This window comes from Lithobates pipiens, unplaced genomic scaffold, assembly GCF_037356315.1.
Source record: "Lithobates pipiens isolate NorthernLeopardFrog02 unplaced genomic scaffold, aLitPip1_a1.2 Scaffold_27, whole genome shotgun sequence".
NCBI classification, from domain to species: Eukaryota; Metazoa; Chordata; class Amphibia; order Anura; family Ranidae; genus Lithobates; species Lithobates pipiens.
The window spans coordinates 139148160-139175209 of NW_027507788.1; the positions used below are offsets into that span (position 1 = coordinate 139148160).

The 27050-nt window shown below is 38.3% G+C and overlaps 1 protein-coding gene across 5 annotated transcripts in view; it reads right to left on the reverse strand.

Moving 5' to 3' along the window:
- Window positions 1–27050, reverse strand: part of LOC143934174 (myosin-binding protein C, fast-type-like) — a 242826-nt gene that overhangs the window by 209086 nt on the left and 6690 nt on the right. For 2 of the 5 annotated variants that reach the window (XM_077457563.1, XM_077457559.1), the window contains exons 1-3: window positions 12999–13089; window positions 12714–12767; window positions 10591–10663 (exon numbers count right to left, since the gene is read on the reverse strand). The exons of 1 other annotated variant lie outside the window; for it this stretch is intronic. In XM_077457563.1, coding sequence (XP_077313689.1) covers window positions 10591–10639 — 49 coding nt within the window. In that variant the 5' untranslated portion in view covers window positions 10640–10663; window positions 12714–12767; window positions 12999–13089. Of the gene's footprint in view, window positions 1–10590; window positions 10664–12713; window positions 12768–12998; window positions 13090–27050 lie in introns of those variants that run through there. 2 more of the 5 variants (XM_077457560.1, XM_077457561.1) reach the window with 2 other exon arrangements.

The following is a 27050-nucleotide window of genomic DNA, read 5'->3' on the forward strand; positions in this document are numbered from 1 at the left end:
CTGAGGAAGAAGGGTCCACAATGGTTGATCTTTCCTCAGTGTAGTCACTCCCAAACTCCCTCCCAGCCACTGTGCCTGTCACACTGATGAAGTCTGCTTTATATTTGATTGATAGTGTACAATAGTGGGGGATCCATATTCTTCTTTGATAGCTGCTATTCAGTCCAAAGTGGGTTTGAATCTGCCCACTGCTATTTGCAGTCATTCACAAGCCAGGTGGGCCTGATGGAGAACTAGCTTCAGAGCTCCCCATCAGGTTTAGACCATCTTACAGGTGCAGCTGTCATAAATCTGAGTTGCCAGATGGGCAGAGCCTGATGGAAAATACTGAGACTATTTCCCTGTCAGGTCCGCTTTGCCTGTGATTGATGGTGCATGGCAATGGAAGGATTCCAAAGCCACTACTGGACTGAATAATCGTATGGAATTTGCCCACTGCCATCCTCTGTCATTTGCAGGCACGGTAGATCTGATAAATAAATAGTTTCTCAGAGTTCCCCATCAGGCTCTGCCCACTGTCAGTTCAGTGTGCCCTGTCTCTTTGGTTGCTAGGATGCAGGTGGCCCTCATCCTAGCAACCACTGAAGTGAATATAAAACTCAGTCAAACACATTAATAAAGTAATGAACACACAACAGTTAGAACCACTGTAAGGTTTTTATCACTGTCTGTGAAAAGATTCACTCTAATTGTTCCAATCACAAATATCATCAGGAAAGTAAGTAGTGTTATTCCATTGAGAGACACAGGAATTGTAGGCATTCTTAACAATCGGGTTATATTGCTGTCTACAGGGGTAGGACAGTGGCAAACAAAAAAAAATACGTCAAGCCAGTTCCCATATAACTCCACCTCCAACTGTCACAAACCATTTTTGCTAGTGGAGAAAAAGTCTAACTATACAGCATTTTTATGACAGCCTTTTCATTACATTTTTTCTTCAGTCAAGATACTCAGTACACTGTAGATATGTTTTATTTTTGGTGACTTCAATCAACACTTTAAAAAAGCTTCTTTGAGCTAAAATGTGCACAGCAGCTATCCAGTCTCTAAAGACTTAAGTAGCTATTAAGGGCGGTCAGGCTGAAGCACAAGGGGCCACTGCCTTCTTTGATAACTGTTTAGGCTAAGGGAACTGAGCATTGACATCAACTGCTAGGTAAACTGTTGCATGTGCACACTCCACACTTTTTTTTGATATTCAACATGGAGAAAACATAACTCTGCTGCTGCTCTTATTGATTTATTTTCAAAGACACACAGAGGACAGTCTTGCTGCAACCGGTGACCACAACCCATGCTCTTCCCTACTGCTTCCAGGGCAGTTTCTTGGTATTTTCATAAAAAAACAATGCCTACAACTTAGCTTGGGGACCCCTTTTCATATATGGTTATCTTTATCTGAATCTTGTATTGTTCTGCTAGCTGGAGCTGAGATCTCCCCTGTGTCCACAAGGCCATGTTATGTCCACTTTGAATTTTTTGGCACTCTGTGTATAATGGAGCAATCTGCTCTCAGTGAGTTTAGGTGCACTCTGGAGCCATCCAAGATAGGGTATAATTCCTACTGGAATTCAGTGTACCTAAAGTACTTTTACCATTTCTTATTCAGATTCAAAGTCTTCACAGTCTATTCCAAAAAAGAATGAGCAAATTGCTTATTGCTCAGATCTTAAAGCAGTTGTTTCTTTTTTTTTGAAAATATTTTTTATTGTTTTTTATAGTATACAGTTGCGAAACAACAGTAATAATAACACAATTGAAAACAGAATAAGAATAAGGAGTACGCAGACTCCAATCTCCATTTAGTACCACACCAATAATGTTAATACATCCACTTGTCACTATATTTATTCACAGTCCTTCCTTCCGTTAAATAAAATGATGTTTTTTATAAAATGGGTCCCATAGCCTCCACCAACTTTCATGATATTCTGCCTGTATGCAATGCTTTTTTCGAATGAGTATGAGTCATCAACCAGACAGAGTACTTCCCTTATACTAGGGGAAATGTTTGACTTCCATTTACGCATTATAGTCAATCGAGCCGCAAAAATGATATGCATTACCAAAGTGCGGCACGAAGGGGGGTACAGATCCATGTTGAGACTTAACAGGGCTTGTTCAGGTCTGAGTGTGTTCAAAATACCTGTCATTTTGGCTATTAACTTAGCTATTGCTCCCCAAAAACTGCGTAGTGATAAACAATACCAAAGCATATGTGCTAAGTTGCCTACCTGGCCACAATCTCTCCAGCACAAGTTCGAGTTGCTCCCCCCAAACTTCGCCATTGTGTAGGGTGTTCTGTACTACCTCAATGTTATCTTTTGAGCTGCTTCCCTGAAGTTTGAGCATCTAGTGTGGGTGTGATTACATTTAACTGCTCTCATCCATTGAGCTTGTGATATCGTTATGTTTAAATCTCTTTCCCATTTAACCAATGGAGACATCATTTCAAATTGTAGCTTATTACGTATAAGATTGTATATTCTAGTAATGCCTTTCCTATAACTAAATGTGGGTTGCCACGTTTCCCATACTTGTTCCGGGACTGAGAGTTGATAATTGCCCTTAGTGGGCAGTATACTTGCTATTCTGGCGTAGTTCAGGAATTCCTTTGTTGGTAGTGAGTATTGAGATTGCAGTATACTGAATGGCTTTATTTTCCCACCATCCACTAAATCATGGATAAATGAAATCCCATGGTCTGAAAGCAGTTGTTTCTAACATTGTAATTGCATTTGAAGGATCAGCCAGCTGTTCTGGGCCAAAGCATCTTTTAGAGCTCTTACAACAGTAAAGACATTCCTAATGCATTCTATATGCATTCTATATTAAAAACTTTTCTCTATAAGGACCTGAAATAACCTATAGAATCACGGGGCCCTTTCTAACAATGTGAAGATGCTTTTTCCCTTTGAACAGGAATTTATTTCTAAGTGGTCTCTCATACCTTGACAAACATACCACCAGACAGGATTATGGTAATTTTAACTTTAGGGATCTCAGTTGGTTTCCCTACTTAGGTCTCAATTTTAATTAATTGGAGTGACTATTTGTAGTCTTTTGGCGGTGATTTTGATTTGTGTATGCCACTATGGATCAAATCAGATAATGCTGACTCCTCCATCACAAAACCTTGTATACTGAAGCTTTTGGAACAAATGTCTGGAGACCCACCCTTCAGCTGGGATAGCTTCTTACAAGCATCTAAGCTTGTGTCTCCAATGAGGTGATGTCTATTATAATGCATAGGGCACTTTGGCTGTGTGCCTAGGAAGTCAAGAATTCATCTAGGAAACATCTGATTCACTTGACCCTAACTATATTTCCCTTAAGGGCACTTCATTTCTCTTGACATGCCCTGGACAATCTGATAGACCTGCATAAAGATGTCCTCCCACTTTAGCAAGTGATGACCTGTTTGTTTTTCATACTGGGTCACTTGGTAATTTATCTCTTTGTAATTTGTATTCTCAGGCTTTTCTCGGTAACTTCCACCTTAAAGTGGAAGTAAACTTCCATCACTAGCTCTTACCTATAGGTAAGCCTATAACAGTTGCGGCCCATGCACTGTGGGCACCCGGGCACCGCCCCCACCCTTTCAAGATACCAGACGCATGGACTCCTATGGTGGGGGCAAGGGGGTGGTATTTTTTGAAGCACCCAATTTGAGCCAGAGGTTCTAATAGGCTTCAAAATAGGGTGGGCTCGGGGTGCGCCCTGATCTCATCCAATTGTGTGACAATAGCGAATTCATTTTCACTATTTTCACACTAACACTAACACTATTTCCTGATTGGCCAAAGCTCCAGGCCACCCTATTCCATGCCTGGTGCTTAGGAAGAGGAGCAGAGGAGAGGCACGCTGGAGAGGAGCTTGGTTTATTTGGGTTCCATGCTCCCTGGAATCTCTGATTCCTACTCTCCCAATTGAACTCACACTCCCTTCAGAAGTATCTTTTCATATCACAGATTATTTCACCTCTTGCCGTGCTTAAATCTTCTCAGTCTTATGTTGGTAAGGGTCTGACTTCAGTATCCTCCAGCAATTGTGGACACTGCTAACACCAGTGACCCTTATGTCCTCGCTAATGCCTTTTCTGGAATCTACTTGGTAAACATACAGGGGACCTGAACGCTATTCTGGCCATGTGAAAATGGTCCCTTGCCCAATTCTAGCAGGACTGATATATCCTCTTACCCAGTGGCGGCTCATCCATTAGGGGTGCCCAAGCGCAGCCCTCTCTCTCCTCGTCAGCCCCTATATTCAACGGATAGATTCATGCATAACATGAATCTATCCATGGCTGCCGCGGGTGCATGAATTATAGCGGCCAGGTTTTTTCGAAGCATCCGATTGGAGCCTAATAGGCTTTAAAATAGGGTGGGCTCGGGATGCAGAAAGTGCGACCAGAGCCCACCCAGGCATGTTGCTACAGTGACTGAATATTCACTGTTGCAAGACTGATCTGCCTCCTGGCCGATCGGGAAGTGGGTCTGATAACCATCACCCAACTGGCTGAAAGGACAGGCGATTCTATTGGATGCCTAGGAGGAGGTGAGGAGACACACGGAGGAAGCCAGGAGGAGAAGAGCTGCCAATGCCTGGATACCTGATCTCCAATCCCCACCACCGCTCCACGGATGCCCGATCCCAGCCGCCACTCCACGGATGCCTGATCCCCGCCGCCGCTCCAAGGATGTCCGATCCATGTAGCCGCTCCACGGATGCCCGATACTGTTGCTGCCTAGTTGGGGTAAGTGCCGGTAGACAGCGGGGGGTTGAGTTGCCATGGGGGGCTTGATTGTTTGCCCCCAAACAAAAAAACACCAGCCGCCACTACTCTTACCTACTTCTTGAATCTGAAACAGACAGTTCCTAATTTATCAGGGCTCTCTCAGATGGTGTTTTGAGTTGACCTCTGCTGGATTTTAACTGGAGGATGAAAAATCTCCATCCCCAGAAAGATTTGAGAACTTCTCCTGCAAAAGACAGGGTGATCTACTCCCTACACTGGACAGTGTTAAGTGTGTCATTCCCGGGCACACTGCCTTTCCTTGAGTAAAGATATTGAGTTTCATTCACAGAATGAACTTGCATGAGATATTTAGGTGTCAGGACAAATTTTGACTAAATATCTCCTGCGGACCTAAATACTGTCAATTCACTAGACCTTTTATGCCGTATTTCCCGAAAAATGATAAAAACGATTGGTAAAAATATGCATTAACATGCATCCACAGAAGGAAATAAAAAATTAAATGTATGAGGAAGTTAAATAGTAGTCCAGGCATGCAGTATTTGCAGAATATGTACTGGGTGTTAAGGAGCAGGCGGCCGCCATGTCCTTAACAACCGATGAATCATTAACTGTCAGTGGGGTTCCTTGCTGACAGTTGGATCTAAGAAAGAATTGCTAGCAATGAAAAAAATGCATACCAGACTGATGGGTCTGAAATGGATTTTAAAGAGAAAAAAAATGCCATGCCCCCCCCCCCCCCTCCAATACCATAACAGACGCTTATTTGAGCATGCAGCTCGGCGGTCAGAAGAGGGAGGCTATGAGTGAGCAGGAGCCTTCGGCACAAGTGAATCTTTTTTTTTCTTTCTTTGGATCAGTGGTGGCAGCGGGTGTTGTGATTGATGATGGATCTACACCAGGGGACATTTATTTTTATTTTTTTAAATAAAGGACTTGTAAAAAACTGTCTATTGACTTTTTTTACATTACACATTTTTTTGGAGTGAATGAGTAGAGGCACTGTGTACCCCTACTTGATCACATGGGGGATGGGATCTTGCGGACTCCTTGTTAAAGGGAGATTCCAGATTCCCCGCCTGGGGTTTCCCTTCAAAATCCATACCAGACCCAAAGAGACCTGTTTTCTCCAAAAAAATTTATTGTCAGCAATTATTTTTTTTAGATTTAGCTTTCAACAGGGAACTACGTGGATGCCCGCTTACAACAATGATGTTTACTGGTTTTTAAGGACACAGGGAGCCGTCCACTCACTAACAATGCCTATTTATTAATGTTAATATTTATGCCGGCTAGTGCTAGGGGTTAAATTACCACGTTTTCACTAGTAAAATACTGCAAGACTTCCTAAAATAACTCATGCGGTATTATAGTAGTGGCTTCTTCTGAATGCGAAAACATGTTTTGAAAAAATTATAAACAGTATTTTACAGCATTTTTTAAGAGAAACAATACCACTTTGTGAATAAAGCCCATTGCCTTTTTGATCTCTTCTTCTGATGATAATCACTTTTGTTCAGTGGGAGTTTTGCATGTTAGTGCTTTTTCATAGAAAGTATCTATCACTGGAAGGTCTTGAATGCTCCTAAAGGTCAGCAGGAAGGACACACTGGAGTTGAGTTACTAAAAATGGATGGTGCAAAACTGGTGCAGCTCTACATAGAAACCAAACAGTTTCCATTTTTTTTAAAGCTTAATTGAAGAAGCTGAAGTTAAAAGCTGACTGGCTATCATGCACAGCTGCACCAGATTTTGCACTTTCCAGTTTATGTAATCAACCTCACTGTTACCCTGCTGCAGGTTTCCCCTAAGTAGAATAGTGTACTCCCAGAGGCATTTTAAATACTTCAGTATGGAGAATGGATCCTTTTCTGTGACCAAGCTATAATCTTCTGAGGACATCTTCTTAGATTCCTTCCTTCCTATTCTCTATCAGGTGAATCTTCCTAGCACTAGTGCTAAGATTCCTTCCCCTCACTCCTCAGCAGGGAATTCTGCTCTTTACAGGGGTGTGATGAATGATTCATAGAATTTTAAACTTAAGAACTAGTTAGGCAGGTTTGAATCACTGATGGGTGTTCGCTGGAATGACTTTTTACATTTTTATTGGAATTTCCTTTCAAATTTGGCTAACGTAACTCTTAGCAATATGAATGTATCCGAAGTTATGAATTATTCGAAGTAATGAATGCTGTATTTAAACGAATGGAATGGAATGAATATGAATGCATCCAAAGTTATGAATGATCCAAAATAATGAATGCCGATCATAACAAATGATCCGATAAATGATAAAAAAAAAAGAATGAAACTAAAACGAACTAAACAAATTTTTCGGTTGTGCATATGTCTAGACAGTGTATATCTTTTCAACTTTCCCCTTGGGTACATTTTCTCTCTGCAACTTGATCCAGTAAATATTTTTTTGTTGAGCACATTAATTATTGGTCAAGCTTTCTCCTGTTTAGGTAGTGTGCTATTTCACCTGTTTGTGGATGCCTGGCTGGACCTTCACTTTACTGATTGAGGCCCATAGCTTCTTCAGGTAGTAGTTGGAGGCTGGAGGTGGGGATATACAAGGGATGGCTTAACTTTTTTTGTTTGCTAATAAACAGCATTATAACTAAACTATTTAAGAACTCCTACAATTCCTGATTCCCTCACTGGTCTCTATTTAAAAGATTTTACGGTAAGCGCAAAACTCTTAGAACAGGAAAAGGAAGGAAATCTTCCAATTTGGACATTTGTTCTCATGACATATGTCTAAGACATTATTTGAAAGGAGGTTGGGACTTTAAAATGAAGCGGCTGAAGTGTGGAGGTAAAGGTAAAAAGAGTATTTAATTTAATTCATGATAATATATAATACAGAGTAAATTCATATATATACATACATGTACAACTATTTGGCACAAGATATGTTTATGATGACATCAAGGTATATGTAAAAACGCATCAATCAAGAGGCATATATAAACAGTAGATGGTATGTAGAGCAACAACATGGCCTAAAAGTGCCTTAAGGCGACATATCCTTTTACTTCTTGTTTAGTCTACATGACAGTAAATGTAGGGACATCTCTCTGATACAAAGATGACTAGATGACAACTAGAGATACTAGCATTGGTTTTAACCCTTCCTTACTCAAACCCTCTATACTCTATATTTAGATATACTTTAAAGTTGCTTGTAAACCTTCACATATACTGTACCCAGTGAAGTGACTAGCCTCAGATGATACACAGAGATTAAACCTCCTACATACATTTTACTTACACATATGTTCATTATTTGCAGTCATCTCTACGCCCCTTCAAATGGACAGAAAAGTGTTAAAATCTATCTTCATTTGTCAGAAGAACAGAGGAGGGGGTGCAGAGACTGCAGTTACAGTGTGTGAGAGCTGATTGGAGCAAAAGCACCCCCTTTTCACACAGCAGAAGAACTGTTTTCTGAATAGACAAGCTCCATTCTGAGATCTCCCTCCCTCCCTACACAAATTTATCTCATGTGTCTGGAATACTCAGACTCATGCTGAAAACAGAGGAATGAAGCACCATAGAAAAACAACAATTAGAGAGTTGGAGAAAGATAAGTAAACGCTACAGATATATGTGCTTTGCTCACATTCCATGACTAAGGTTTACATTACAACCATGTTAAATAACTATTTACACTGCATCTTTATCAATGCCTCATGGGGGGCGGTTATACAGTAGTTCTTTCATGTGTAGTAAAAAACAATTATTTGCTTATTTAAGGTTATATGCCAGAATAGTGAAACTGTCAACTTATTCAACAACTCAAAAAATTGTCTGTGCTGCCCTGAAAGATTTTGATTTGAGTTTATGTGAGAGAACGGTAGACATTACTGTACCTACCATGTACTCTAAGGTCACATACTTAGAGCATTCTGTTAACATAGCTATGTTTTGCCTAAAATAGCCCATATTTAGAATAACTTTATTGTAAAATGCTTTGCTTGCTTATGACCCCTATTTATTTCAAATAAATCCAAACCCCGTTTAAAGCATAGTTTAATGTGATTTACTGTGAAGACCTTTTCTACTGACTCTAATGGCAATCCATGGATCAAAATTCTAGTATATGTTTTTCAGAATGAAATAAAATAATAAATATAAAGGATCTCACTTTGTTTGCATAATGTCAGGGGTCTCCAAACTGCAGCCCAAGGGTTGGATGTGGCCCTTTGCTAGCCTTATCTGGCCCTATTCCTCCCACTCACACCAACAATGGGACATTATTTCTTCTACGGATACCAATAATGGGGTACTATTCCTCCTAATAATGACTACCAACCCTGAGGCTATGTTTATTCTCACTGATGCTGGGCCTGAGACATTTTCTACCCCCACTGCCCATAATTCACCCCCCTCCCCGAAGTCTGGAGGACAGTAAACTGGCCCTTTGTTTGGAAAGTCTGGAGACCCCTGCATTATGGGTACCCTTCCTTTTCCTGTCTTTCTTGGAAGCTTGCATTTATATACGAAATGCAAATAGCCATTGTATTATTGTTTAAGCATATATGAAGTTTAAAGTTTGCAGGATCTTAGTGGATCCAATGCAATCTGAAAACTCAATGGAACCATCTACTGCCAATAAATCTCTCTCCACAGTTTAACTTGGCTTGTATTTTGTAACATCTGTGAGTGATAAAGAAGAAGGTAGAGGTCTTTCCTGATATTATTCCTGGCGAATATTATCCGCATTGGCACAGACTCCACCCCTGTACTTGTCCCTACAATTACAGGGGTGGGTTAAACCTTGATGAACCAGGTGACTTTCACAACAAAATAAGACCAATTGGGATATCTGTGTGAGGCGATAATACCAAAATGTAGAGGATAAAATGAATAACACTAATTCACAAAGCTTTAACACAAAGACAATTGTTTTATTTTAGTCACATGACTGTAATTTCCAAATCTAATTTTCTCACCTGAAAATAACTGTCCCTTTTATTAAAAGTAAGTATCTTTATCAACGTGTGTTACTTTTTGTGAATTGTGCATACATAGGCAGTTGACCTGAATATTGAACTGCTCAAACAACTTTTATTTGGTTATACATCTATGATGCAAAGTGTCACTTAGGGGATAATTTATTTAAGTAGTATAGGTTGTTCCCTTGGACAGTGGATTTTTACTTAGCTTAATGAGTGAGGTGAAGCTGTGCTAATGTCATCTAATCAAGTGCAAACAAAAATGCTATTTTCTTTTTTAATTTGTCCCACATGTGTTTGGGTATTCTTTGCAAAGTGAATTTTCACCACATTTATTTAGCTAAGTGAACATTCCCTTGAAAAGTTTGCACACTTTACTCCTTTAGAAAATCTACCCCATTTGTTGCTAAAGTATTTACCATACGTCAGCATTGATTTAATGGCACTAAACTAAAAGACTGATATATTGCTTTTGAAGGGATGTTTTCTAAGGTATTATTATGCCTTTAATAAACCTGTCATGAGAGATACATATAGATTGCTAGCTGTCTGACTGTGAAAATAAATTGAATTTACACTAGAATAAATGGAATTTGGTCAGTTGCTAAGGGCATATCAGATGCTTTTTAATTCAATTTAAAAAAATGACACACTAAAAGACTTATATTTAAGTAAACGCATATTTATCGCTGCAGTTCTTACATGATACTGTATGATTTATACTGCTATAGTAATCACTATAAGACATTTAATGCAACAAAAAGTAATCAGATTTATTCGGCATGCAAGACCTAGGTCTGAGAACATGGTGTCATTTTATATGGCTGTATATTAAGCCCATGTACGCTCAGCATGTTCCACTACCTTGAACTTTTCGAGCCTCTTTTATTAGATAGGGAACCGGTGAGGACATACTGTCATATAGTCCAACAGATCTCTGGCAACGAAGGAGAGAAATTGTAAACAAATCTGTCAAGTGAAAGATCAGCACGTTCCAGATTAAAACAAGCTGAAAAAATGGTGTGACAGGAGCTCATGTGGCCAGACCTAGTGTGACTGCAGAACACAATTCATACTACTACTTTGACTCCCTTCCATGTTTCATTTATCTGCCCTGTATGTCTTTCTTTTTTGGCTAATTTACAATTATCTAAAAAGATATAATTTTCAGGGATAAGATCACAGGTTATTGTCTAATGCTCGCCAAAATTGCTTAACACACAACTGCCACTTTGGAACAAGTGACTGTGTGGCATGTGATTTGGGAAATTACTTGCAGACCCAAATAAGACGCTGAAGTATGCCTCTACTCACTAGTTACAAAACTGTCACACTGATGATGAGGTCTGTTTTTCCTGAGTTACATGTCACATTACAACTCATTGCATATTATGTAACATTATGCAAATGTACATTTGTTTGTGAATGTGTTTTTGGCAGTAACAAAGTTTGAACCCACTCTAATTTTGGCCCTACACAGGTCAATTTTTTAAGAATTTTAACCACCTTTCAGTTGCAATAGATTAAGACAACCTTACAGTTTAAATATTATACTGAATACTTGTATGGTGGGGTTGTTGATAGATTGCCTTGATCTGTTTGAGGTTTCTTTGGTTAAAAACTGGTGGTTGAAATTGTTAGAAAACTGTATGTGTATATGACCATAAAAGGATTCTACAAGCATCATTAATAATGGTAACTATGAGTATGTCATAGCAACCAGTCTTGTTTCTGCTTTCAGCAGGTTCAAGCTGATTATTGTATGCAATGGGTTTTCATGTTCTGTTGCATTGTTAGGGGACCACCAAAATGTAATACATGCCAAGTTGGTTTGCATATGGCATAATAAGATTTCCTCTAATGTTACTTTTTTTTAGGTATACTGATGCTAAAATAAGCAAGGCAGGTTGCAAGCAACTCATTAGTATGGCATGTAGAGCTTCTAAGCTGAAAGCTGGTCATGTGAAAAGCAATGGTAGTGGCCAATAAATCAAACTTTTGGCACACAAACAAACAATAAGGATTTAGAAAACATATAGAGGTACAGCAAGATTGCTTTGTGTACTTCATGCAAATATAACAAACTAGTAAAAGTCTACTTTTTTTTATTTGGATAGAGTAGGGAACAGTTAGAACATCTTTTGGGTTTTCATAGATTTTTGAGATTTTACCTAATTTCCTTTCTCAGGTGATACCAGTATCTGGGACAGAACATGAAATAACATTTCCCAATGAGGTCACAGCAACAGCAAAAATCTGTAACCACTTTATTATAACTGTATACATTTCCCCACACATTCTGTAGCAGGTGACACCATATGCTACAGCAGATAGTAAGGATGAATTTCCCCAATGGGACACCAACAGAAGTAAAAACCCATCAGGTTCTCACTCTCTCACCCTACATAAAAAAAATGGTAGACTTCCACTTTTGAAAGTATTTTAATATACAAAAAGTACAGTAATCATTAGCAGCTAATCAAAATTCATATTTCACTGATGTAATGCTTGCAAGTAGAATTTGAAAAGTTGCTGTGGGCTACTGCTCTCAATGAAACTTTTGTTGCAATAATATATTAGCCAATTTGAGTTTTAGGTCTTTGTAGTTACTATGTATTTAACTTGACCTATTTATTATTTAACGTGTGGTCCATCCAAAAGTTGTGTTTCAGTTATAGGTGACAACTATCTTTATCACCATCTGGCTTCTTTCATATCCTGGGATCTTTGGTGATAAGGTGTTCCTGCCTAAATTGGAGCTTTCTGTGGACCCAACAACCTTTGGGTGCTCCCATTCCTCCTGCCATTATCTAAAAGTCCAGCAGGGAGAGTAATACCCATTTACAATGACTGGTGCAAGCATAACAGACCTGGAAATGTAACTCATCACCAGCGTCCCAGAGAGATATAAGAAACCATTTATTTTGGATAGAGTGACCTTTTAACACATGTAGGCAAGGCAGAAATAATATTTAATCTTTACCTACCTTCCTGAATGCTCAGTAGGTATCCTGTGCTTAGCGGCAGTTAGAAATGTAAGCCTGTAGATGCAGGTAACAGCTGAGAATATTCCACTTGTAGAATAATACACAAGATAGAAAACTCCAATGCATTTTATTATAATACAATTATTACTGTGGTTTTTTTTTTTTTTTGTTATTGTTATAGATTATCTTTTTGCAGAAAGCTTGAAATTAACATATGATTAGATTTACACATGCTGATTGCAGAAAATTCTAGTAGGGTTATTATTGCCATGCTGTTATTCCTACCTGGCTCCAAGCTTACTGCCTCCTTCTTTGACTTGTCTGGTTTTGTTCAGTAAGCTGTATTCCTTGAGCCCCTTTTCAGCTCAGATATACTCTAGTTAGTCGGTAAGGCTAGACGTGTGTCATCAGCAGAACACGTAAGTGATATTTGTAAAAGAAATGTTGCTGTCATCCTACATCAATGTCAATGTCAAACTGTGTTAGTCTGTTAGTGTCAGTCTGTAGTAGTGTAAGAGGTATTATTAGTGTTGGTGTATTTAAATTATACTAGTGGTCAGATTCAAATGAGCTTATCCAATAACACAATATGGGCTTAAATGGTAAAGAGAAGGTTACTGGTAATGCCAACTGTGTAGTAACACAAACAATCAATTAGATATTAGCTGTCACTTATTTTGCTAGAGAGATTTAAAATCTGATTGGTTTAATTGAGGTATTTCAGTACACAGACATTTCAATTGCTTAGGTACAATTTCCAACAAAAAGTATACACACATACAGCTCCAGTCAGAATTTATGAATGCCTGGCCCGTAGATGACCTTGCTGAACGTATCCCTATGCAAGAGAGCGATGGTGTGAATTTCCATCCTCACTACAATCTATTAAAGTCAAGATAACTCCAACAGTAATTTGTACCCAGCATGATTGTCAGCTAAACCTGTAAAAGTTTTAAGTCTAACAGTAGCTTTAGCAACATGGCAACTACAAAGCCACTGAGGGGTGTACTACATACTCAGTATATAAAATGTGTTGAAGACATATGCATATTACGTTACAATCTTATATAAACCTCTCTTGCAACTTGAAATATATAGTCCAGATTTGTATTTATGTTCTTTGATTATGACCTTGGACATGACATCCACAGTAATCTCTGAAATATTCCCATAAAATAGTCTTGGGCACAATGCCTCAAGATACAACATCTCAAATTCAACATACCGCTGAGCTAGCAGATGCAGATATGTATTAATGGCGCTTGCTTCTCTTTGCACACACGTTCCATACCTCAAACCCTTCCAGGATGATTTCTATACTTTAAAGCTCTCAGATTCCAAACACTTTACCTATAGTAAATTAGATAGACTTTCAGTTCATTCTTACTTCTGTTTGAGATACAGAAGACTAGAAACAGCTGTTGGTACAGATAGACACAACTGTGTTATGTTCTGCTTTTATACATTTCTTAAGAAGTAAGGATTAGGGAGAGCAAGTGTGTTTGCAAGAAAGAGGATTTTATATATGCTAGTGCTCCACAGATTCTATAGTCTACAGTGGTAATGATAGCAAAGACCCAGTTTCTAGTGTTTAACTCTTTAATGTTCTGTTCCACCATTTGGTAGAGCACCTTTTGGGTCACGCTAACTCATTGAAAAATGTGGACTTTAAAGCAAATGTTTACTCTTTGTTTTTAAATGCAATGCATTGCATCAGCATTCACCCTCCTGTATCTTTCCACATTTTGTGGTTTTACAACCTGCAATTAAAATATCTTAATCATTCAGTATAGGACACAGGCTGGGTAGTCATAGAACCTGAGTTATAGTTTTGTTGGATATGACCCCCATGGTGTACACCTATAACCCTACCCCACTCAGCGAGTTCTTGTTTTTTTTTTTGCTAGTGCCCTAAGCTGTAGGGATGGCCTGTAATGGTATTTCTGACACTTTCTGTATCCTGCTTGGGCATTCAACATGGCATTTGAAGTCCATCCCTATAGAACCCAGAACCCCCCCCCCCCATCATTAGGGGTATGGCCACCGTGAAGGGGGAAGCTTGGACTCTGATTAGGGCAGGTAAGACAGGTCAACTATGTACTGGACTGATATGGTAACATCACTTATTTACTTATTTACAACTTTCCAAAATAGTATTTGTTCTACAGTATGATGGAAATATAGGGAAACTGGGAATTGTGTTTGAAATGTATTCACTTTTGGCAGTAAAAATTCCACTATTCAGAGTGCAGTCTCAAAATGATGACTAAGGTGTTATATCCCACCATAGGTCACACTATTACCACCACTTCTGCCTAGAGCCTTTTAACAGATACTCAGGCACTTACAAACTCCTATCCATAAGTACCCCATAGGGGAATGCTCTCCCTGCTAGCATTGGTGGAAGACAGGTGCAAGTGAACTATGGAAACCATAGCAAAACTGCCCAGAGAGAGGACAATTTCCCTTGTACCTTAGCAGGAACCTATTTTAACACTGTCCTCTGCATCCAATTCTAGCTCTTTCAGACACGCAGCAAGTGACCTACTTGACCATGGCAGATTTTTCTGAAACTATGTCAGACTTTCTCAGACAACTAATGGCTGTAATAAGACCATCTGTCCAGAGCACAGCAGATCCAAGCTCCTTCTCACCCACCACCATCTTTTTCATGGTCATAAAATGAAATTACTCCTCTACAGGACACAGACATTGAGAGGAATCAACAGGGACCAAAGGCAGCGTAAGAGGAGGCTGCAAAAGATTTCTCACTCCCAACCTCTCATATATACCTGGTATAGCTGTTTCTTGCAAAATGCTTACCAGTGTAGATTTACTCACTTCTACTGTGTGCAGAAGCCATTGTTGCACTTTATTCTCTTTATTCAAGGTTGGTTATTGCCTCTCTGAGATTCTCTATAACAGTCTGGGTCTCATGGTACCCTAATTCAATGCCATACGCTTCACTCAATTCCATTCAAAGATTTTCCAATGCATCATCTTGTTGTCCTTGAACAATCACTCTCCTTCTCTTCTCCTCCCAATAGACCCCTCCAGCCAAACAATAAACTCCCTAGCTTTGTGAATTTCCAATTGCCTTGATAAAGGGGAAGTAATTTCTACCACACCTATGAAAGGTGATAACAAAAGATGTCAACCTCATAGGCTGAGGAGGAGTGTTCAAATATCTCACAGTTCAGGGAAGATAGGGAGTGATAAAACTAGCTTTGCGTCACTAGATGCTCCTTCTTCGTGGACACCCAATCAGGGTACAATCAGACAATTCTCTGGGATCTTAATTTGGTTCAATCTGCCCTGCAGAAATCACCCTTTGAGCCCATCATAGAACTCTCTCTGAATGATCTTTCCTGCAAAGTAGCCTTCTTAGTTGCTATCAGATTGCTTCTTAACTAACAGTTCTCTCTTGCTTGAGTGACACAGTTTGACACCAACATCTTTAGTAATACAGAGAATAAAAGACCAAAGAAAAATAGGATCATGAAATGGTTACAGCAAGCCTGTGTTCACACCCTTTGTATAAAAGACAAACATATGAATAATATTTTGAAGGATGTGGGTGAGGATGCCAAACTGTGAAATAAATATTTAATCTATTGTAAAATATATTGTTTTGTTATATTGTATGGGCCACTTATGACCAGAATGTCATGCACTTTATTAATCTATTGATCAATCATTTTAGGTTAAAATAAATAAAACTATTCTAGATTTTTATGATAGTGGATGTCTTATATATGTGAGGGGACCTTACAAGTCCAATTTTTCTTTGGCCTTCCAGTCTCTCTCTTGTAAGGAGTCAATCCTAATGATTCACAAAAACATCAATTTGTAAACATATTAACAAAAAATAAATTACATTAAACGTTCCCCAAATCATTACATTACTTTGAAGTATTGCATTAGCTTAAACCCCATTAACACCGTTGAGACTTTGGAATCAAATCAAGATATACTAGCCAAAAAAGAAATAAAACTCTGAATCCAGTGATAGAAAACATTGATAAAATCAACTTTGTATCTATTTATTTTTTATAAGTTCATTATTGCAAGAAGTAGTTGTCCAAAACTGAACTCTAGCCATAGAGGATTTAAATTTATTTTTTAGTTCAAAGATTTTGCATTCAGTGTTATGAATCAAAAAGTGCTTGAGATTTTCATTTTTTTCTTTTACTTCCTGGGTGATTCTAACCCACCTTAACCAGTTTTAATTTCCTATGTAACATATTGTTTAAAAACTATTTTATTCTAAATACGAAAGTTTCTCATTAAAATCCATACAGCGGGTCAACACTTATACTAAGACCCGCACAGTGCCTCATTATGACATATAATTTACTAACAATATATATATATATATATATATACATACAGTGTATATATATATATATATATATATATATATATATATATATATATATATATATGTATATATCTATAGAGCATATAGGGGGTGATTTACTAAAACTGGTGCACACAGTATCTGATGCAGCTGTGCATAGTAACCAATCTGCTTCTGGGTTTTTTTGTCGGAGCTTAATTTATTTATTAATTATTCACGATTACAGGTACTTATATAGCGACATCAATGTACCCAAAGCTTTTATATATATACTGTACATTCACATGAGTCCTTGTCCCCAAGGAGCTTACAATCTAAGGTCCCTAACTCACATTCATACATGCAAGGGCCTATTTAGACAGGATCCATCTAGCTAACCTACCAGCATGTTTTTGGAGTTTGGGAGGAAACCCACTCGGGCAGGGAGACCATGCAAACTGAACAAGATAGAGCAAGCAAGTTAGAAACTGATTGGTTACTATGCACAGCTACAATAGTACGTTTAAGTAATGCATTTGTATATATATAATTCTTTCAAGGTTTTATATGTAGACTGTGTATAATTATTATTTTTTTGGTAAAATGAATAACAATATGGGGAAAAAGTTATTGAACTACACAGTAGGAAATATTGTAAATTTTGATTACAATATTCAGTAACTAAATTATGAATAAGAGCATGGAAATTTTCTGTAATCTAATTTTTGCACCGAATAGCAAAATCCCATTGGTTGATTAGCCTCTGAACAGAAGACAGAGGCTTGACATCTTGCATTATCCCAGTAAAGTGAGTAAAGATTTAAAAAAGCCTATAGTGATAAAAGTGTTCAAAAATACTATTAGACTACCCAATGTTAGTGCTGGGAAATTTGATTGCACCCGGAAATAAAACAGAGCACCAGCAAAGAGATATTTGAATAATTCACTTATTTTTTGTGATTTCTAATTACTTTCTCTACAATAAAATGTCTCTGATACAAGAGATAAGCCACTAAAGTACTTTATCATTAACTTTTCCCTTTAGTAACCATTTATAGAGATCAAATACATCAAAACCGCACAGCTATTTACCCACAAAGTTTAGCTTGTTGATTTTAGTGGGGTAATGCTTTCCTAAATTCTGTAGCAAAAGTCAGTTGATTTAAAGCCAAAACCAAAAATTGTATATATTATAGCTTAGCAATCCTTAGATGTTGGGGCTGCATTAGCTTTCTATTTTAAGCTTTTTTGCTTTGTTTTACCCTGGTGATCTGGCAAGCAACGCACCTCCTGTATTAGAGTGCCTGTACATATTGGTTGAAGAAGCATAGGGACACCTTTGGATAGCAGCATTATTAATCTGGGGAAATGGAAGTGATTGATGGACTAGCAGATTTAGAAACACTAACACATTGAAGCCAAACTCCAGCTCACACTTTTTAAGAAGTTGCAGCAACACCATGTTTTTTTCCTTTTGGGATAACTTACAATATAATCAAATTTTGTGTTTGGGTTTAATACTGCTTAAATTATGAATGCAATTAATAACTCACAAAGAAAATATTCAGCTACACTTGACTCCCATACCATGCACGATAAATGAAAAATCACATTCACTCTTCTGTTCTTGTAGTTAGGAAATGTTTCCACATAACTACTGCCAATACATTGAACCCTGTAGTTAACCAGTTTATCATCTGTTCAGCAAGTTCTACTATGTACTTCAACTATGCATAGCTTCAGTTCTTAAAGAATACATTGTAACATGAATCCTGTTTTGACATAGTGTGTCATAGGATTGAGTCTCATATGGCAAATATCTAATCATTCCATCCACTACTAATTACAGACCATGCACTGACTACAGTATGAGCGACTAAGCCCCTTCTCAGTTTGCTGGCTTTCAGGAGTATCTCCTATTTAAGACACAGAGTATAGAGTAACAGACTGTTGATTAAACATGCAACAGAGACAAATTTAGTCTCTCACAGAGGGTAAGGGATGCAAAGCTTATGAGGATTAAGAGGTTGAGCTTTTAATGGTGCTGTATGTAAATATATGCATGAGTAACCAATCAGGGCTTCTTTAATAAAGATGCAAAGTAGGAATTTGTTCCTACTGCCCCCTCCCTCAATAGACTTCCAAGTAATGGAAAACAGCTTAGTAAGGCTGCAAATGAGATCATATCTCAGACATCTGAATTACTAGGATGACAATGTATCACTTGCTTTAAAGCTACTGTATACACTAATATACCCTTCATTTTCTATTTTAAGTTAAAACATTAGTGCGGTGCTCTAATACAGCACCAAGGTCCATTGTATTTCATCTCAATTAACAAAGTAATGATAACATGAGATTTTAAAATGAATTAATTACAATTTGATGGCATGGCATTTAGTTTATATCCTTTATTGTCATATTTGATGTTAGTACCCACCTCAATAAGGCATAGTTGCTGCTTTAAAACCTTTGATGTTGGCATCCATTTTTACCATGATCAATGGTATGCCATGTGGGTGCCATGGTCATATGATACTAGTGTGCAGATTTATATGAGCGGAAAGGAAGATCTTTCCGTTATTGGATTACTTTCCTAGCCTCTTACATCTTTGGATAACCATCTTTTCCCTCTTCACAAACACTGTCAATTTAACAATATATTTAACATTGCATGGTTACATAACTAGTTTAAAACTCATGCCCATCAAATTTAAATCCATAAAAGTGATCCGCACCACCGCTACTGCTCGTTACAGATAAAGTGAGTTAACAAACTTTATCTCTGACCTGTACGCTGTGGTTTCTACAATAAACACAATTTTAAGGTCAGCAACAGTGGTACAGATCACTTTTATGGATCTATACTACAGCAGTGAGACTGCAGATCGGGTACCCGTTAGCTCTATTAATGCTGGACTGATTGGGTGGCAGCACTAAATATTTATACTTTACCCTCAAAATTAAACCCCCACAAACCTTAGTAGCTATGCATTTACATAAATTCCCTGTATCAAAAATGTTTTCACACTATCCTTTCATTCATGGATGCCATTAGTTAAAGAAACACAGCAAGCATCACTTTTTTAATCCAGTTTGTTTTTCCATTGCAATTCGGCATTCAACAACTTAATAGTTAAAGAACCTCTTTTTGTACCAATAGGAAAACCTTTCTTCACATGCAAGTGATTTGCCAATATATCAATAAAATAACTTCTAGGATATATATATATATATATATATATATATATATATATATATATATATATATATATATATATATTATTATTTTTTTGGAAAAGTAATTCCTAAACAGGATGCAGTGGGTGTAATAATATGTAATATCTATTCGTATACAGTTATCATGTTTAACATGAAGGATATGAGTGTTATATCTGTCTATTTAACCTTTATCTATCTTTGGACAACTTGTCAGTGGACTTTAGAAATTGAGCACTACAAGGGTTAAAGGACATGTCTGCACCTCTGTCAGTCCCTGGAGGAGTAACGCAGCTGCTTGCTGGTTTGTAGCATGTCTTTTAATGCTACATTACTAATACATTGAACCACAGGAGAGCTACTATATTACACATGTACTACATTTCTGGTTGAAATTTGTCTTTTCTAACCTGAAGAACTTGGGATCAATTGCTTAGCAATCTAAATAAGGTAAAATATAAATAAACCAGAACACAAAAGCTAGTTCTAGTTCAATACAAGTGCTATACATCCTATATATCCTATTATTACTGTGATCTATCTATCTATCTATCTATCTATCTATCTATCTATCTATCTATCTATCTATCTATCTATCTATATATATATATATATATACACACATATATAGATACATACATACATACATACATACATACATACATACTGTAGGTAATATAATATAGTAAGTATAACAGAACATTCAGGCATTCAGGCACAATCCAGTCATCACAATCATGTGTCACAAATGTACCTTCCATAAACCTAAATGTTCAGCTCAGTCAAGCATTTAAGTCTAGTAATAGGCATTAGATGAGAGAGATATGGACAAATCCTGCATGTGACAACCTTTTTAAACAACAATCAAAATGGCAAGATTAGACAATTGTGCCAATGCATATCTGATTTGGCTACACAACCATATTTTGCCATTTATATTAACAACTATGTAGTAAGAGGGCCTACCTAACTGAATATAAAACATACTTGTCAACTGTCCTGGATTTTCTGGGATGGTCCTGCTTTTCCACTAATCACCCTGCCTCAACTATGTCATAAGCTGTGTCCTAGGAATGAGTGTGAGGCTTGCTAAGTGTTATTGAGCATGCACCCACAAACACATTGCCATACATTATGACAGGCCACATACTGTATAGCCGAGGGCTTCCCCTCTTCACCTCCAGCGTACATTCTAGCTGGAACGTGGGGCAGTGCATCTTTCCTGGGCAGGCCCTGGCTTCTGAATAGGTGACAAAAAGTGTCTGTGCGAGGCAGTCACATGACATTGTGGGTTGACTCAAACTCTCCAGGTCTGCCCTCAGCGTATATACACCAGAGAATTAGCAATAAGATGTGGAGTACTGTAACTGTACAGATAGTGAGGATATGTTGTTAGGCTGCAGAGTTGTGTAAGGGGGGACAGTAATGGCACAGATGTACAGAGGAGGAATGTAAACAGAGATGTTCTGGGGGGACATTAGAGACAGAGGTGTTCTGGGGCATTGGAGGCAGACGTATGCTGGGAGAGGCAATGCAGGCAGTGTGCTGGGGGGCAGTGGAGGCAGAGATGTACTGGAGGCGCATTAGAAACAGAGGTGTACTGCAGGGGGAACTGGAAGCAGATGTGTTCTGAGGGAAATGGGAGGAAGAGGTGTGCTGTGGGCACATTAGTGGCAAGGAGTGCTGGAGGTACAGAGGTCTTGGGGGGAGCATCTGTGAATGGGGAATAATTTGATGAGTCAAGATAGTTTCTCCCCAATTCCTAAATTGTGGTTCAGGCAGGAGAAGCAATAAAAGGTCTTTGTTGGTGTCAGGATCACTTAAGTGCTCCTCATTTCAGCATCTGGATTTTGGCTGTTGTATTCTCCCTGTTTGTGTCCAGCTGCTGGGTGATTGATGTGGTCAGTCCCCTGTTATAACCAAGTCAAACGCTCTGTCCTTTGCTTGTGATAGCGAATGATACCTGTAGTTCCTGATCGAGCTCCCTGTCTGTCTGCCCTGCTTCATTAGTTTGGATTTCCCTGTGTATGACCTGGATCTGATATTGGACTATTCCCTAAGCTCAGCCTGCCTTTTACCTGAACTGTCATAGAACCACACTATCTGTCTGCTAACTGCAAGTAGTCTTTTTGTTTGCTCTGTTTGCATCTGCCCTGGCGTGGTGGCCAGGCATTATAGCATTGTGTATAAGTCCTGGGGTCAACCAAGCACCAGTAGGCCAGCTTGCCTTAATGGAAAGGGGGCTGCTATAGGTGAAGCACACAGTAGCCAGCTATAGTGTCTGACCACCCGCATTGGGGTAGAGGTGACAGTTGGGAACATTTCGCAGAAAAGAGAAAACCAAAGCTATTAACCCCGGTAGTAAAGAGAAAGTTCAGAAACAGGAAAAGAATGAGGCATCTCAGCACAGATTTCTCTAAGATCCAGCTGCCTGGAATGTCCTTCTCTACTGACCAGCTCACAAAAGCTGGCCTTTTTTTGTTCAGCACAAAAATGTAACTGATTTCTCCATCTACACTCAAAGTGGATGGGAAATCCTCCCAGCTTATTGTATTCTGACAGTGGGGGGACTCCCTCACTGTCAGAATACACAAATCAGTACTGCGGTTTTTGGCTGAACATTTTGTAGCCAACAGGATGGTTTAACAGAAGTTGATTGGTAGATGAACTTCTATTCAACTGCAGTAGTCACACATGGATCAAATTTTGATCCATCTATGGCCACCTTAAGCCAGTTTTTGATCAAAATGGAGGTAAAAACTATGCAGCTTTACACCGCATAGGCTTTCAGTTTTCTCCACTGCTGTTATCAGCATATCTGTCATTTAAATTCTTTCAAGCCTTAATTTGAATTTCTTTCTCTTGTACCACTCCCCAGGGACTGCAATAATGTGGTTATGACTCTCTGCATATGTGTTAACAATAGTCTTTCAAAAGCACATTCATATGCACAGACCACTTGCATATGTCATAGAGTGCTTTTATACATGGTCAACCCTTAGAATAAAGTAACAATTACATTTTATGTTTGGTAAAAGGATCCATCTCCAAATATGTGTTTATAGTGCAGAGTGACACAATTAAGGAATTTAAAAGATTAAAGTAAGATTAAAGATTAAAGTAAAGTAAAGATTAAAGTAAATAGGGAGACTCCAACTTTTTCAAGTACATTTCAAGGGTTGCTAATATATATGGAAGAAGGACCATCAGGCATATTCTACATAATGGTGAGCTGAATCCAGGCTCTGCCATAATATTGAGCTTGGATAATATGTAAAGTTTATTTACTGTAATACATTAAAAACTTTAGAGCTAATCATTAATGTCCACCCAAAAAAAGTCAAAGACATGTACCGCCTTCTCAACAGGCACCCTTGGAATTTTAGGCCTTTCATGTATAAGTGATATATGATATGTAGCTTTATACACATCTAAGCCAATGTATAGCAGCTGCTCTATTCTAATTATTACAAAATAAAGCGTTGCCAAATATTTTCAGTCTAAATATAGGAAATCATATTACACTTAAATAAATTGCCTGTGTATTTTATTTGTAGACACACTATCCTTTTATAAAAGTTATTCCTTTTATTTTAATTTTACATAAAATGTCATGCTACGTTTGAAATGCTACAAATAAAACAAGTCGGATTGACTTTAAAGCTGATATTTCAGTTTTTGGCTGCCCAAAATAATCAGGTGTACAGGAATTTTAGCATGCAAATAAAGTATTCATGGCTTTATCCTCTTTCTCTGATCCCTAATTCCCTCCATCTTTCCATGTTTACTGGCATCAGATAAAACTCAAAACTATGTACTTTTCTGTCACAAGGATGTCACACATGTTTGCAGTAGACTATTTCCTAAGATTCTTGTTATTAAAAAGGGTCATCTTATCTCAGATATGGAAGATCTTCCAGAATCTGGGGACGATAAAAGCATTATGAGAAGTGCATGAAAAGGTAATAGGAAGTGGTGTGACCAGGTCCAACCTTAAAATATATCTATATCTCAAAACAAAATTATTATATTGTAGCTTACAAGTCCTCCTCAGATGGAGTGGCTGTATTCGTTTTCTTTTTTGGGCTTCTTTTAATTTCACTTGGTAAAAATGCGAATAACAATTTTTCTGTTTCTGAACTTCAAACGTGTCTGCCATTTTTAATGCCTATTTTATTGGGAATGGGGAGATTATTCATTTTCAGAAAAAAAGGTTGTTTTCTGCTTCCACTACAGCTCACAGGAAGTGACAAGAACACTGTTTTACTTGCAAGGTCAGCAGGTATTTTCTGTACTTGCTAAAAATGTTCTTAGCCTGAAAAACAAAATGAATGCAGCTACTAAAGTTGGGCCAAACACCCCCTGGGTCAGTTCATGCCAGAACTCTTCTTTTTTTAAAAGATGATTTTTACAGAAGCAGTGATTTAAGGATGCTTAAATTGAAACAATAAAAATTAAAAATTATTTTAAATATAGTGCCTGGTGGGTCCCCTTAGTCTGCCTGTAAAGTGGTGCATCTGTAATGTGTATATAACCTGCTGCTGAAAAACTGACATTCATAAAGAAAAACAAATTACATTTCAATTGCTGGCAATACAAAATTTTTTAAAAAACCAGCGTGGAGTTTCCCCCCAAAATCCATACCAGACCCTTATCCGTGCACACATCCTGGCAGGCCAGGAAAGGGGGGAGACAAGCAAGCGCCCCCCCCACCCCAAAGCACCTTGTCCCCAGGTTGATGGGGACAGGGGCCTCTTCCCGGAAACCCTAGGCTGTGGTTGTGGGGCTCTGTGGGTAGGGGGCTTATCAAAATCTGATAAGGTGCTTTGGGGTAGGGGGGCAGAGCTTTTATGACCCAAAGCACCCCCCATGTTGAGAACATATGGCCTGGTATGATTCAGGAGGGGTGGGGCACTCGCTCACCCCCCTCCTTTCGTGGGCTGCCAGGCTGCATGCTCAGATAATGGTCTGGAATGGAATTTGGGAGGACCCTACGCCATTTTTCACATAAAATTTTGACCTGAGGGTTTGGTATGGATTTTGTTGAGACCCCACTCCATTTTTTTTTTTTTTTTTTACATTTTGGCATAGGGCTTGCCTTAAAATCCATACCAAACCCAAAGAGCCTGGTATGAAGTGTGGGGGGGGGACCCCACACCTAATTTTTACATTTTTGTCTATAGCCTGCAATGATTTTTTTTTTCTGTTGTCAAGGACGCTGTGGCCGGCCTCCTGGACTGCTCCTTAACAACCAGCTATTCACTGTGCCCTGATTGGGCAAAGCTTTGCTCAATTAGTGCTTAGAATGTGGGGCATTCGGCAGGCAAACATCCCGCGGAGCACCCCACAAATTCGGGTGTTCGCCGAGCAGGCGATGTTCAGGCCAAATTTTTTTGGGCTCAAACTGTCGCCCAGCTCTAGCAGTTACCACATATAAGGACTGGTAAGATGCAATATATTAAAGTTTACTCTTAGGTTTTGTTATCTTTTTGTTTGTTTCCTGTGCCCACATGTATCACTTATAGATTCAAAAAGTCTGGGAAAGTAAATGGTTTTTGAGGATGGATAGTGTAGTATCAAATGGAGCAATTGTAAGGAACCACTCAGCATGTCAGGATGTATTGTAGGGCTTCTTTCTTTCTTTTTTTTTTTGTCTGTATAACAAAACAATAAGAAAAGTCAACCCTCATAAGGGTTTTTAGGATAGATTACCTCTACACAAATCCTTAGCCTTCAGGTTGTTCACTGGACTGTTTTGTCAGCTCCTAGTCTCAGGCTGTTCCTGCCAAAGACTGAGTTTCTCTCTCTAGCCTCTCCCTACTACACTTTATTAATTAGGTGTGAGAGGTTATGTTCAGCTATTAACCCCCTGTCTACTGCTAAACAGCCAGATTGCAGGGGGCCAACCTGTCTACCTGATAAACGCAAAAGTCTGGGTGAGATATGCCCTCCTTCACCATGCCCTTGACCAGCTGGGGTTATTTGCCACAGTAAATATTGTTGCCTAGATTATCTTCTCATTTATGATCCACCCTAAGCCTACAGAAGAAAAAGTGCACACACACATTTGTATTTTAAAAATGTTATAGTAAATAAGAAAGCCATACAAACTGTTGCTGTTTATAGGTATTGGTTTCATTTTTTAAATATGTTTTTATTAGAAAAAACTTGGTTAATCTTTCACATAATTATGTCTATAATTGAGCAGGAAGTGCATGAATTGTAGGAGTTAAACACAAATTGTAAGATTTTAATGCAAAAGTCTGGGTGACATTTGCCCTCCTTTATCATGTCCTTGACTAGCTGTGGTTACCTACCACAGTAGATATTGTTGCCTAGAATGTCTTCTCGTCTATGAACTAAGCCTACAGAAAAAAAAAGAAAGTATGCACACACATCTGTATTTTATAAATGTTATAGTAAATTAAAAATATTGGGTCAGATTTTTTTCTAATAAAAACTTACAAACATGTGTTGTTTATAGGTATTGTTTTAGTTTTATAAAAAAAATATTTTTATTGGAAAAATTTGGTTAATCTTCAACACAATTTTATGTCTATAATTGAGCAGTGCATGACTTGTAAGAGATAACCTTGATCTGTTTTAGGTTTAGGTTTTAGTGAAGGGAGACACCCAAGATCCATTTGTCTGGTAATCAATCATCAGCTCAATCATATGTTTGTACCAGACAGTACATATTAGTTTTAACAGATGGGGAATGACCAACACCCTATCAGTCTGTAAGCTTAGCAAGAAGTGAGGACCTGCCTGTTTAAGTC